Source organism: Pteronotus mesoamericanus, unplaced genomic scaffold (genome assembly GCF_021234165.1).
Source record: "Pteronotus mesoamericanus isolate MK-2021 breed Mesoamerican mustached bat unplaced genomic scaffold, CSHL_Meso_final contig_116, whole genome shotgun sequence".
Lineage (NCBI taxonomy): Eukaryota > Metazoa > Chordata > Mammalia > Chiroptera > Mormoopidae > Pteronotus > Pteronotus mesoamericanus.
This window is the reverse complement of record NW_026555027.1, coordinates 6,691,232-6,704,344: the sequence shown is the minus strand read 5'-3', so window position 1 is coordinate 6,704,344 and position 13,113 is coordinate 6,691,232. Positions and strand designations below refer to the sequence as shown.

General features: G+C 52.2%; 1 protein-coding gene across 1 annotated transcript in view; it reads right to left on the bottom strand.

The window, feature by feature from the left end:
• The window catches only part of PCP4 (Purkinje cell protein 4), a 51,806-nt gene extending 49,479 nt beyond the window's left edge, over positions 1–2,327 (bottom strand). The window contains exon 1 of the mRNA XM_054578494.1: positions 2,216–2,327. Within this exon, the coding sequence (XP_054434469.1) occupies positions 2,216–2,224 (9 nt within the window). The 5' untranslated portion in view covers positions 2,225–2,327. The remainder of the gene's footprint in view (positions 1–2,215) is intronic.
• Between the last annotated feature and the right edge of the window lie 10,786 nt (positions 2,328–13,113).

Genomic DNA, 13,113 nt, shown 5'->3' with positions numbered 1-13,113 from the left:
CGTAAAACCAGAAGCCGCGTGTTATTCGTCCAACTGAAGAAAAACTTGAGAGAAGAGGGGGAGGGTTCTCACTCTCTTGCCAGAAAGGAGCTTCTGTTCAACTTTATTAAATGTTTTAAACAGATTAAGTTTTAGTCAAAGGACAAATTCTCACTCTCCAAGGAGCACACTCCCCGAAACTGGGAGATCAGCCAGAGAGCTGGTCACTCCGAAGGCGGCCGGAGGGTGGGGCTGCACGTGCTGCGAGGGGGAGGCGGCTGCAGGAGGGGCTGGTGGGCGGCTGAGGGGGAGACCGAGCGTCCTGTGGGATTTTTTGAAGATTCGCAGGGCAAAGGCAGAGAATTCTTACACCTGCCTGCCGCTCGTCTGGTGGAATGCCGGGGCCGGGCTGCCCTAATTCCATGTCCAACAGAAACAAGCTTGTGACCCTGGCCATGGGAGTCTGGGACACTGGCTGAAGTCCCAGGGTGACCCGCTATTAAGGGAGCACCTCGGAACTGTGGCACAAGGCTGGGCAGGGAGGGGCCCGGCGGGAGAGGGGCGGCTGAGCCGGCGAGGAGGAGCGCTGGCGGCGGCCCCGCTCCGGGGGAACCCCTGGCAGCTGACTTGATCAAAGCGAGGGGGCCCCAGGGCTGTGCGGGACGCCAAGTCCTTCTGCCATGTGAAACTAACAGGTCGTGTATAAAAACCTGCCGCACACAGCCGTCCCTTCTCGTTGCAAGCAAGGTGAGCTCCTCACACAAATAGACGAGGTCCTGGAATCTCCAGGACCCAGCAGGAAGCCCCCGACCCAGGCGCGCGGGAAGTGGAGGCCTGGAACTCATTCCCCTGTGCGCACTTCGGGGCCCCCGCCGCCTTCTCCTCGGCTCCCACCCGCCCCTGCTCCTCCTCCTCCTTTCCGGCACCTGCTGTGCAGAGAATTCCTTGTGCACTTGGACATCAATATCCACCTGGCAGTCAGCTGCCCAGCATTGCAGCCCAAGTCCTGGCTCTGCCACCCCCTGGTGGCTTTGAACCAGTTGACCTTGAATTCCGTGCCTCAGTTTCCTCATCTGTCAAGTGAGAATAATACAAGCACCCACCGCACGGAGTTGTGGGGAGGCTTGAATACGGTAGGTGAGACCGCGGGACCCGTGGAGCTGCTGTTGGGGACGCAACTGTGGTTGTTGGAAGGGTGTCAGCCTTTCCACCTCCCCCACAAGGCTTGCCCTCCGCCCCCAGCCCCCCGCTCAAGCCTTTGGCTCCTTCCCAAACCCCATTCCTAAATTTTATCGGGCTTTGCCTGCTGTTTCTCTCTGTCATGTTTATATCAAAAGTCACCCATCATAGAGATAAAAGCAGTGAGGAGACATTTTAGTTCTGAAGTTGTTAATTTTACTCTGGACTTCCAAAAAAAGGATCTCCCGTCTGCCAAAGGAAAAAAAACAGAGGAGATAAAAGATCTTAAAAAGTAATTATTTAAGTGCCAACCAAAAGGAAGTGAAAATGGACTGTCTCGGTTGCAGAGTCAAATTAGATCCAAATCTGCCCCATTTGAAAGAAAGGGAATACGATCTTTTAAAAAGATAATGTGAGCTGTCAGTGTGCCCCAACAAAATATATTCTGTATAAACACATTCGGAGAAGTGACTTTCAATTTAAAATTGTCACTCCTCCTCTGCCAAGTCTCTCCCGTCTTAGAGCCATAGACCTGGACACACAGATACACAGATTGTTCACAGTCCAACCGAGTTGCATGTCCTTCCCTGCTACTCAGAGTAACTGCAGACGTCGTGTGCACAGCCTGTGTGTCCCCGCGCCATGCGGGGACACCGTTCCCCACTGCTCTTCCCAAGAAGCCGGCTTCCCCTGCATTGCCTGCCTGCTAGCCCTCTGAAAGGTGTCCCCTAGGCAGACACACAGGGGAAGTAGCACAGATCTTTGTGAAACACTCCAACAGTCGGCTTTCTCTCCTGAGGGCTAAAACCCAAAGCACTTTCCAAAGTCACAATTAAATCGGAAGCACACGATGCATCCCTTTCGCTTTCTGAGGCAAATTTTAAAAGTTGCACACTGAACCAGTTTCTGCACTTGCCCGGCAAAGCAAGCTGTAAATAGTGTTGGTCCTCAAAGCCAATAGGGGCAGGGCTCGTGTGTTCCTCTTCACATTTTCTGAGACAACGGAGGTCCCCCTCCCCGCCGGGGGTTTCCCTCCTCCCGTAGAAATACCACTCACCTCGCTCATGGTGCCTTAACTGCAGCTCTGGTCCTGCCGCCCAGCACAGAGAGCACTGCTGAGGGGTTGCTATTCCACCGGTCCTGGCTTTTCTCTTAAAAAGGGCTGCCCGGTGGCATCATGCCTCTCGTGAGCCAATGAGATACATTCACCTGTCTGAAGGCCTGGCAGATATCTGAGAGCACCAAGAGCCACCTAGTGGAGCAAAGATGGAACACACATCAAGTCGCTGCTCCGGGTTCCGTGAGGGAGGGAAGGAAATGACCGGTTTTTTTAATTAGAAAGTCAAAGTCAGAAGCACAGAGATATATTACAGGTTTCTCACTGTTCATTCCAGGGGAGCAGGATTTCAACACATGAAAACACACTTGTCAATGTCAGTGAAAAGGAGGTTTGTTTTTCTTTTTTTATTTTACTTTTCAATTACAGTTGACATTCAATACAATATTAGTTTTCAGGGATACAGCACAATGGTTAGACTTTTACATAATTTACAAAGTGATCCCCCAATAGCTCCAGTGCCCACCTGGCAAGACCCACAGTTCAACAGGAGCCTCAGCTCTATTCCCTGTGCTCTGCTTCACAACCGCATGGCTGTCTTATAACTACCAACGCCTGCTTCCAATCCCTTCGCCCTCTTCCCTCAGCCCCCGACTCCCTCTCCTATCTGGCAGCCATCAGTCGGTTCTCTGTATCTATGAGTCTGTTTCCGCTTCCTTTATTCATTCATTTTGTTCTTTAGATTCCACATATGAGTGAAATCATATGGAATTTGTCTTTCTCTGTCTGACTTACTTCACTTAGCACAATACCCTCGAGGTCCCTCCATACTGTCACAAATGGTAAGACTTCATTCTTCTTTAGGGCCAAGTAATATTGCATTGTATACATGTACCACATCTTCTTTATCCACTAGGCTATTGATGGGCACTTGGGGTGCTTCCATGTCTTGCTATTAGAAAGGTTGTTTTTCGAAGGGAAAGCAGTGCTGAAGCACTACTGTGTGCGCTGTCTCATCCCTGTTTCCTGGGTGCCTGCAGCGTCCCCTGCCCTTTGCAGCACAAACCTCAGTCGGTAGAGTTGCACAGTTCCACTCCTTCCCCCCACCCCCAAACCCTCCAGCCTGCTCATGCCCCGGGCACTCCCTTCACCCCTGGTGGGAGGGCATGGGCAGGACCGGCACGTGGCCTTGGAGAGTCTCACTGTGACAAGAGAGGAGAGGAGCACCCCTCGCTTTGTCTGTGGCTCATAACTTCACCGGCATTGAGAAGACTCCGCTTTGACTCTGGAGCCTGTGGAAGGCCTGAGAGCCTCATCCCGCCCAGTGTCTCTATGAAGAGGTTTAGTCTCCATGCCCAGCCCTGGGATTGTGAGACCCTGAAGAATCGTAGCAGCATCCAGGTGGAACCTTGACTTTCACAAAGCAGGTGCCACAGACTGGGGAATGTGGCCGCTGCACAGAACTGAGGTGCACGTTGCTGCCCATCTCAGCCCATCGTTGGTCAGGTGACCCCCGCAACTTGCCAACTTCAGCTGGTCCCAGATTCCAGCAGAGCCTCAGCACAAGAACAACGATGCTGTGTCATGCAAACACCCCAAAGGGCGAGGTGCCAAGGGCAGCTAGAGGTACAGGCACAGCCACATGATGGCTACCAAATATCTCATGTAGGTAAATAAATGAGAAACAGGGTAGTTGTTACAATCCTCAGATGCCTCATAGGGCCTCAGCCACCACCCTGCCATGGAGAGACTCAGTCCACAGCTACGTGTGGACTCAGTGCTACACACAGCCCGTCTCTGGATGTCCTCCACCGGCTTCCATATGGCCAGGGGGCGGCCGCACCCTGACCTCCCCCTTCTCTCACTTCACACCCCATGGAGTTTTCACCCCACCTCCACGCCTCCCTGTGCCAGGCTTTCTGTTGCCGGCGCCCCCCCCCACCACCACCTCTCCACCCCAGCAATCGTGGCAATTCCCATTCTCTCCAGGCTCTGACCTTACTCTCCTTCCTCGCTGCCAGGGAATGACTTACTATCACTGCTCCCAGCGGAGTCCCAAGACATCTGCCTTGCAGCCACCTTGACATAGAAATGCCCTAGAGGGACCTGTGAATATTTGCGTCGCCTACTCTTCAAGCTGACGAGTTGGACGCACAGAAGCTACTCCCTTGAGTTTGGAGCAGGATAGGAAATGGTGAGTACAGAGCATATGCAAAACAAGGTTCATGCAAAAGCTGGCGCTGCTGCTCAAATGTGAGAGTCGGCACCTGCTTCCCAGCGTGCCCCGTGTGCCAGGGTTGTGCCGCCCTGGTCCCGGCCCTGCTCCCCAGTCCCCAGAACAGGGTGGATGAGCTTCATACTGAAGAATGAAAGTGTGGGAAAGAGACAGCGGGAGCCCTTCTGATCACCATCAAAGAAGAGGCCATGAGCACCGTTCTTTGTTGAGGGCGTTCTAGCAGGAGAGTATGTTTCAGGATGGAGCCAGGAGAGATAAACACACCCCACAGGGAGGGCACTTGGTTTGAAACTTCCAACTTCCCCCAGGGTGGTTATTGCCGGGGATCCGGCTTCGCTCCCGGGACACTGAGCAGTCGACAGCTTCTCAAGAGGGCGGGCACTTGAGAAAAGTGCTTTGAGAGTGGAGGTGGCAGAATGGGAGACTCGAGGAACAGGGGGGTCTTACTGCCTGGCCGGTCCTGGGGTGGGAGCTAATGTGCCTGGCAAGGGTCTGCTGGCACCGTCTCCCCTCACACCCCCTGCGCCCTGTACAGAGCCAGGCGCCACACCCCGACTTCGGTTAGTCCTCGTCTCGGCCTGACTCAGCTCCACTCACTATGACCTCCTCCCCCGACCTTCTGTCCTCCAGTCGCCGTCCCCTCCAGGACAACCACATTCCTCAGGGCCACCTCAGTGAGTGACAGAAAGCCCACACGTCCCCAGATGGGCTCTAGGGCCCACGGGTTGCCTGCAGAGGCCGAGGCCGGGAGCCCTTGTATGTGCTGCTTGGACGTGAGTGAACACAAGCCTGAAGCAGCAAGAAACACCAGTCTCTACAGCTCGTGGGAGCTGAGCTTCTTAATTTACATCCACTTTACACAGGAAATTGTCTGTAGCAAGGCCCCTTCCGATGGGAAGATTGGTACATTTGTTATAATAACTCACATTTCACAGAGCGACGGAAACGGGCTACATATATTTATACATATCTATATATACTCAGGTATCCTGACCACATGAATCATTTGCAAACTAAGGAAGGGTCTGCCGGTCAGCACCTACTGACAGCGTCCTCCTTATCTATTTACCCCCTCCCCTCCCGGCCTCCAAGTTCATACTTGGGAGGCCCAGGCAGGGTGCCTTCAGGGTTCCCCAGGTGAATGGAAACGGAGGAAGGAAAGGGGGGTGCAGACGTCCAAAAGGAAGAGGAGCAGGGCTCGATTTCCACGTGGGAGCAGAGCCACGCCCTCCCCAGGGACACCTGTCTGGTTGGGGCCCTGGGGGTGGAGAATGGGACCTCCAGCACAACACAGGCCCCCACATGGGGTTCTGCAGGCTGCGCTCCGGCAGAAGGGACAAGTGGACGGGACACAGAGGACCACCCTGTGCTCCGCTCGTCTGGCTCGGGTGCAAACGTGAACTTTCTCATAACCCAGATGCACGTGCCCATTTGCAACGGCTTGAGGTGTGAGAAGTAGTGAACAATCGCCGGGGTTTCCAGGGGTGGGGACAAGAGTGGAGGTACCGAAGCTGGGCTAAGGCTTTGCTGAGTAGAGTGTCCGATTGTTCGGGACAAATCAGGGGGTTATAAAGGAGACGGAAGAGAGAATGAGTGACATCAAGGGCCAACTTGTATCCCCCAAATTCCTACATGGGCACATCTTGCTTTATTGCACTTCACAGATACTGAGTTTTGACCAATGTGGAGGCAAGACCCTACCCCAGCAAAATGATTGGGATTCACAGAAGGAGCTGATGATGGTCGGCATTTCTTATCAACGGAGTATTTTTGATTAAGGTAGGGTCGGGTAGGGGTTTTTTTAGACATAATGCTAGTTATTATACACTTAATAGATTACATTTTTAAGACATAATGCTATTGCACACTTAACAGACTACAGTATAGCATAAACATAACTTTTACTTGCATTAGGAAACAAAAGAAAAATAGTATGCTGCGCTTTATTGTGATACTTGCTTTATTGGGGTGGTCCGGAACCAAACCCACCATATGGCAGTTTCTAATCCCCAGGACCCCAGAATGTGACTATATTTAAAGACAGAGCCTTGAATGAGGGAATGAAGGTAAAACGAGGTCATATGGTGTCTTTACCAGAAGAGAAAACCCTGACACAGACCCATTAGAGCAGGAAGCCCATGTAAAGACACAGGGAGGAGACGGCCATCTATCCACCAAGGAGAGAGGCTCCAGGAAGAACCGGCCCTGACCTCAGGCTCCCGGCCGCCAGCTTCTGGAACTGTGAGGAAATGAATGTCTAAGCCCCCAGCCTGCGGGACTTCGTTGTGGCAGCCCAAGCAGACGAACACAGGTGACGAAGCCAGCATCTGGAGGAGCCTTTCGGGGAACAAAAAGAAGGACCTGAAGGGGAATTTGATCAGGTTCTCCAGGTGGCATTCAAGTCTTGCCTCAATGTAACCCTATTCATGTCTCCGGGACACGCTCCTCTCCTGTTCACAGGGTGGAGTCCTGTTGGTTTCAGAGGACACAAAGCATGTGGCCACAAAGGGAGAACAGGGCTGCACATGGGAAATCGGCGCCCAAGGTCACACATGCAACATGAGAGGGTGTGCCCCACATGGTTCCATGGATGCTCACCGGCACTGAACAGCCCATTTATCACGCCCCAACAGGTGGGCCCGCGGACCCCAACTCCCAGCCTGATCCATTCTCTTGGGGCAGCAGTGCCCGAGGATGACTGGCCACCAGACCAAAGGTCACAAAGACGCCCTCGCCCCAGACTCTCAAGGGACAGGGATGGTACCTGGGTGGTCTTTCAACCTTTCCATGTGGGCCTGAGAGGCATTAAGTTGGAGGATCATCGCTTGAAACAGTGAGAGCGCGCGCACACACATACACACACACACACCCCCATTCACCCCTTCCCAACTTTCCAGGCCCCGCCTGCCTCCTGTCTCCGCCTGACCTCCTTTTAGGATCCGCATTACCCCTGTTGACTCTTACATGGACGAATCTTATTGAAGCAACTTCCACACATCCCTGTCACATGACTTCCTTCCTATCAGGCAAACACCGTACGATACGGTAGATGGAGTCACAAACTGGAGCTTAGACTCTTCATCCTTGACGTGAGCAATAGCTTTCCGTGTGAACTTGGCAGAGTCTCTCCGTTCCTCAATGTCTCATTTCCTCTGCTGGTAAGGCAGAAATATTAAAACCTCGCATCTGCCAACCCAAGCAAAAATATGTACGCTAAATATATTGAGCTGGGAAATAAATTTTGAAGGAACTACCACAGAATTAGATCTACAGCTTTGTATATTAGATCTTGGGGAATGCTTCAACCTTGCTGCATTAAAATACAGACATGTGGTTCTGTAATTTATGAAAAAATCTATAATATAGGTAGATTATTTTCATCTTGGAAGCATGATCCTTCCTGCCTGAAGGTGCTGAGTTGGACCCGGTGATCTTTCCAAATCCTCCTTTGGGATTATTTATAGGGACACTGTATATGGACGGCCTGGAGCTTCTCATCAGACTTATAACACGTGTGATCACAGGAAAAATACAGTCTCAGGGGGCACCAGGGGGCTATAAAAAATCCACCCCTGATTCATTTTCCCACCTTTGCTTCTCTACCTCTTCACGCACCACTGTGTGCACCTGTCCTACCGTATTGTCCTGATCTCTGAGCTTCCAGATGGAGAGAGAACATGCTCATCCTCCTAGAATGGAGGCTGGGCTCCCCGCACCTTTCTGCCTTCACTGCTCCCCAGCCAGAGGCCAACTGTAAGTCCCTGGGTGTCTATGCAGCCCCCACCCCTGCGTCTCAGCACTCCCCGCCCTAACGGCTGGGCCCAGCGGGCTCCTGTCTTGGGTCCGCCACCTTGTTTCCTGCTGCTTTGAATTTTAATCCTTCCTGCAGAGCCCAGCCCTCTGCCATCCTCTGGGTATCACGTGGCCCAGAGCCAGGAGGTCAGCCATGGCACCTCCACAGATATGGAAATGCAACGTCATTCTACAAACCTCTGTTTGTTGCAATGATTCATTCACGTGTGTGCTGGTTGACACTAGTCTTGCCTCTCGCCCCCTCGACTTCAGCCTCCTGAAGGAGCGCGAGGCCGCCCCACCCCACCCCCTCCTCCGCCGCCAGTGCCTGGCCCGCAGCGCAGCGCCGAGTCAGCTCCAAAATCGCTTGCCAACAAGTACGTAATCTTATCAGTTACCGAGTGTGAATGCGGCTGGGTAAAGAAAACTCTTCTTTCTATAAAATTAGATTCGCTTTCCAAAGCCAACATGTAAGAATTTCCTCTTTGGAAAAGGAGAAAAGAAGGTATTTCAAAAGTCTCTAGGCTGCCAGATTTTAAGCCAACTTTTTAAAATGTTAAAAAAAAAAAAATTCTGCCAAAATGAATCTCTATGAAACCTAGAGATGACTGTGTTCTATTGCCTTTTGAAAGGAAAAGTAGATTAATAGGAGTATCAGGTCATGGCCTTCCAACGTTTTAGCAAATAATACCACGCGGCTGCCACAGCCTCCCCGCCCAGCATGGTGGTCTCCCGGGCCCTCCGGAGTCTCGCGGGACCCCCAACCGGCCATTCGGGATAATAGTTGTGACATGTCATTGTTTTTTAAAGGTATTAAAAATGTGTTGTCTGTGAGCATCCGAGGCTCTCACTTTCTCCCTTTCTCTGCTCTGTGTCCCTCTCTCTTGCCTAAAATAACTGGGGTTTCCAAATGCAACCTCTCATCCCACCTGCACACTCGGTGAGGTCTCTCTTCTTCAAAAAGGCGCCAGCCAGTAAGAGAGAAAGGGAATGACAGGCAGGGACGAGTCAAGCCTTCTGCCCTAGCTCCATGCACCCCTGTCTTCCAGTTTCAAGGGCTGCAGTCTTACCTGGAGCTGCTACTATTTTTAAGGTTTAAATTACTTCTTGTTTATGGAGGAAAAGGTCATCTTATAACCTGCCATCCCTTTCAGCCCAATTAAGTGTTCAAGCCTGTCCTCGGGGTGGGGACCGCCTGGATTGCTAGCAGAGCCAGCGTGTCACTCTTTGCAGCTCTGCCTTGGATGAAAAGGTCAGAGGCCTCCCCCCCAGGGCCTGGCGCTGAAGGCCACGTGGTGCGCCCGCTGAAGGGGCTCTACTCTCAGCAGCTGTGGCAGCTTTCGGAACGGCGCTTTGAGTCTTTCCTTATTTCTCCCGTGCTCACTTCCTACTCAGGCGAACTCTTCCAATTCGCTCTCCAGCAGCTGTTCCCCACATTTCAAGTCAGAGATTCTGCAGAGCCGATCCCCTTGCCTGGTGTTATAGGAGGAATTGTGCCGCCCCCAAATTCACACACTGAAGTCCTCACCCCCTGTGTGACTGTATTTGGAGACAGGGCCTTTAATGAGGTTATTAAAGTTAAATGAGGTCATAAGCTAATCCAATAAAACTGGTGCCTTTAGAAGAAGAGGAAGCAGTATAAGGGGAGGGGAGGGGGACAGGGCACAGAGGAAAAAAAATCATAGGAAAACACAGGGAGAAGATGACCCTCTACAAGCCAAGGAGAAGCCTGCCCTGCCGGCACCTTGACCTTGGGACTCCGGCCTCTGGAACAGCGAGGAATAAATTTCTGTCATTAAGCCCCACTGCCGGTGGGACTTGGTTATGGCAGCCCCAGCAGACTTGGACATCTGGACCATGGCTGAGGTGCTGTCTGCATCGTGAGCCCCCAGCCCCACCCTCTCTGACTGCAGCATTCACTCCCCAGCTGCTGAGTGTCGGTGCCGGACGCAGCTCTCAACTCAGTCCCCCGGGAAGGCTACTGTCAGCCAGAGGGAGCTGCCTCACCCAACATCAACATGCCACTCCGCGGACACACCAACACCCAATTCATTCAGGTCCCCATCTGAGGTCTGGCCCCCTTGTCCCAGCTTGAAACAACCCTACAGGGTCACCCTTGCCAACTCCAAAAGACTAGCTTCCTGCTGGGTCAATGGAGGCAACTGTTCTGTCTGATTACAGCCCGAATTCCTCCTCCGCCCCCCCCCCCCCCCCCCCCCCCGCCACCTTCACTTCCACAGGGCACGATGGCCCCGCTTCACCCTGCACTCTAACCTGCACCTTCGAGTCAGCTTCTAGGCAAGACCTGACACAGGCCCGCCAGGGGCAGAATATCCCAGGAAGGTCTGGAACGATGCAATGAGGGCATTTCCTTCCCAAAGCAACAAGGAATGAGCTGGAAAGGGGGTTCCAGCATCACTGAGTAGCTTTGTGGCATCTGTTCTCCTCAGGCCAGGACTGGTGGAAGGGAAAGTCAATGCTAAACCAGGTTTCCTGATAACAATGGAGTGGAAGGATCCAGGGACAATAGAGGCCAAGTGGGAACATTGAACCATCAAAAGCAAAGGAGTGGGTGCAACTGCCGTAAGGAGGGGAGGAGTCTGAGGGCCGCCAGTGGGCTTGACTTGCAGTGCGCCATGTTGGCAGATGTTAACAGAACACAGTGCCACAGAGGCAAGAGAAATGGCAGGCCACCAGGTCACTGCTCAGCCTGACTCGCGGCTCCAAAGGAAGGGCAAGGGGACCCCTGCCACCGGGGAGCATGGGCAAGGTCAGGAGGCATTTTTTGGTGTCAAAACTAACAGGAGATATTTTGTGTTGTCTCAGCTTGGGGTGAGAGGTGTCTTACTGACAGCTCGTCTGCAGAGACCAGGGATCCACTAAAGTTTCTATAATATTCTGCACAGTCTCCCACAACAAAGCATCATCTGGCAAAAACATCAATCGTGCTAACGTTGAGAAACCCTAATTTAGACAAACACATCTGTGTACGAGGAGCTATGCAAATCTGCACAAGACCAAAGATGGAGAGCCAGGAGGCTGAGGGCAGCCATTGCCATACGAAGTCAGGATTCCTTGCCCAGTTTTCCATCTGAGCCAGTTTTCAGACTCGGAAGCAATTGGCTGGAAGGGGGGACGGGTCCCCAGGACAAAAGGACCCACCAAAGTCATGGTCATTGTGTATAGTATTAATTTTCCCAGTTATTCTTCAAAAGGTCCTGTGACCATTTTCTTGAGTCACTGTACAATAAAAAGGAGAATACCCCAAAATTTAGAAGATAATTAAATACAGGGTCCCCGTGGAAACTGAGGACTCCGAGCACCCACCGCTCTGTTATACTCGGGGCACATGGGAGCTGAGTACCAGTGGAGTCATGGCACAGGCTTGACACAAAGTGGGTCCACTGGAAGTAGACATAGTTGGTTACTTAGAATCTCCCCATTGGATGCATGGCCAGGGGCATAGAGTCCTCACAGTGGGGAGGCCTCGTAGAAGCTCTGAAACTGCCCGCACCTCAGCCGGAAGGATAATGAAAAACAGTATCACATTCCAATGGAATGGCAGAGATTTGTGCCACCCTTAAAGCGCTAAAGGATGCTGCAGGTGGTGGGGGAGGGTCCCAACCTATCTTCATTTAATTCACCATTCTGGTCTGTACAAAAGCCAGTCAAACCCTGGAAGAGGTTGGGAGAGTAGTTCAAACTCAACCAAATGGCAGCTCAATTGCAAGGGCGGGGCCAGATGTGGCGTCTCCGCCAGAGGGGTTCAGCGTGGCCTCAGGTACGTGGAGCACGGACGTCGGTCTGATGGAGGTGCCGTCTTCCTCCGTCATGCAGAACAAGGCTCAGAGGGACTTGCCTCTGGTAGGACACCATCCCACCAGGAGATCAGCCAGTCCTCTGGTTACAAGTTGACATCTTCAGACCTCTTTCACCTTGGAAGAGACAGGAGTGCACCCTCACTGGAACTGGAACATATTCTGGCATGAGGTGCCTTGCTGCCCCCAGGCTTCTCTCTAGCCAATTCCAACACCGCCATTTGGGGGCTTAAAGTGTTTGACTCACTGACTCAGGGTGTTGCATAACATCCCCTCGGGCCAAGACTCTCCTTTTATGTCCATCAGCTACGACAGAGGGCTGGAGTGGATCTAGCACGTAAGTCTGGAAAACACAACGAGGGCACTGCCTTTCCCGGGGGCACGGGGGAGGCGAAGGTTTGCTTGCAGGGCCGAATATCAGAGCGGAGGCTGCTGCAGTGAGAGTTCTGCAGAGCTCTGCGGAGGGTTCCCTTGGATGTTGGACTGAATACTGATTTATGTAAAAAAAATACTCCCCGAAGCCAAAGTGGAGAACAGTTTCCAATGCTCAGGAACACGCCCCTGAAAAATTCCTGTAGGTCTCCCAGAACTGGAAATCATTCCTCTTCCCACCAGCCAAAGTAGGGGAACCTCAAAATACACAGGCACTGGGTAGGGACCTCATCAGGCCATGGTTTAGTCATAGGGTTAAATTTGCCCCAGAATAAAAGCTGCTCCTGGATCACCATCACAAAGCTGAACAGCGGGCCTCCAAAGACTCAAACTGATCCACGGTTTTCTGAATTACATGCCAGAAAAATAATCCAACGCTCTCTAAAAAAAAAAATACAATAGAATCGAGCATCCAAAAATATGGCACTCACAATGTCTGGCACCCAACACTTAACCAGCCATGCAAAAAAAGCAGGAACCCACTCATTTAATAGAAACTAATCACAGAAATGAGGGAATGAGCAGATTCTCCATCCTATGCCATTGCTCCACATTCCCGTATCTGGGATCCTGCAAATAGGTTGGGTTGGACAGCCACTGCCTTCCAGAGTCAGCCAAGA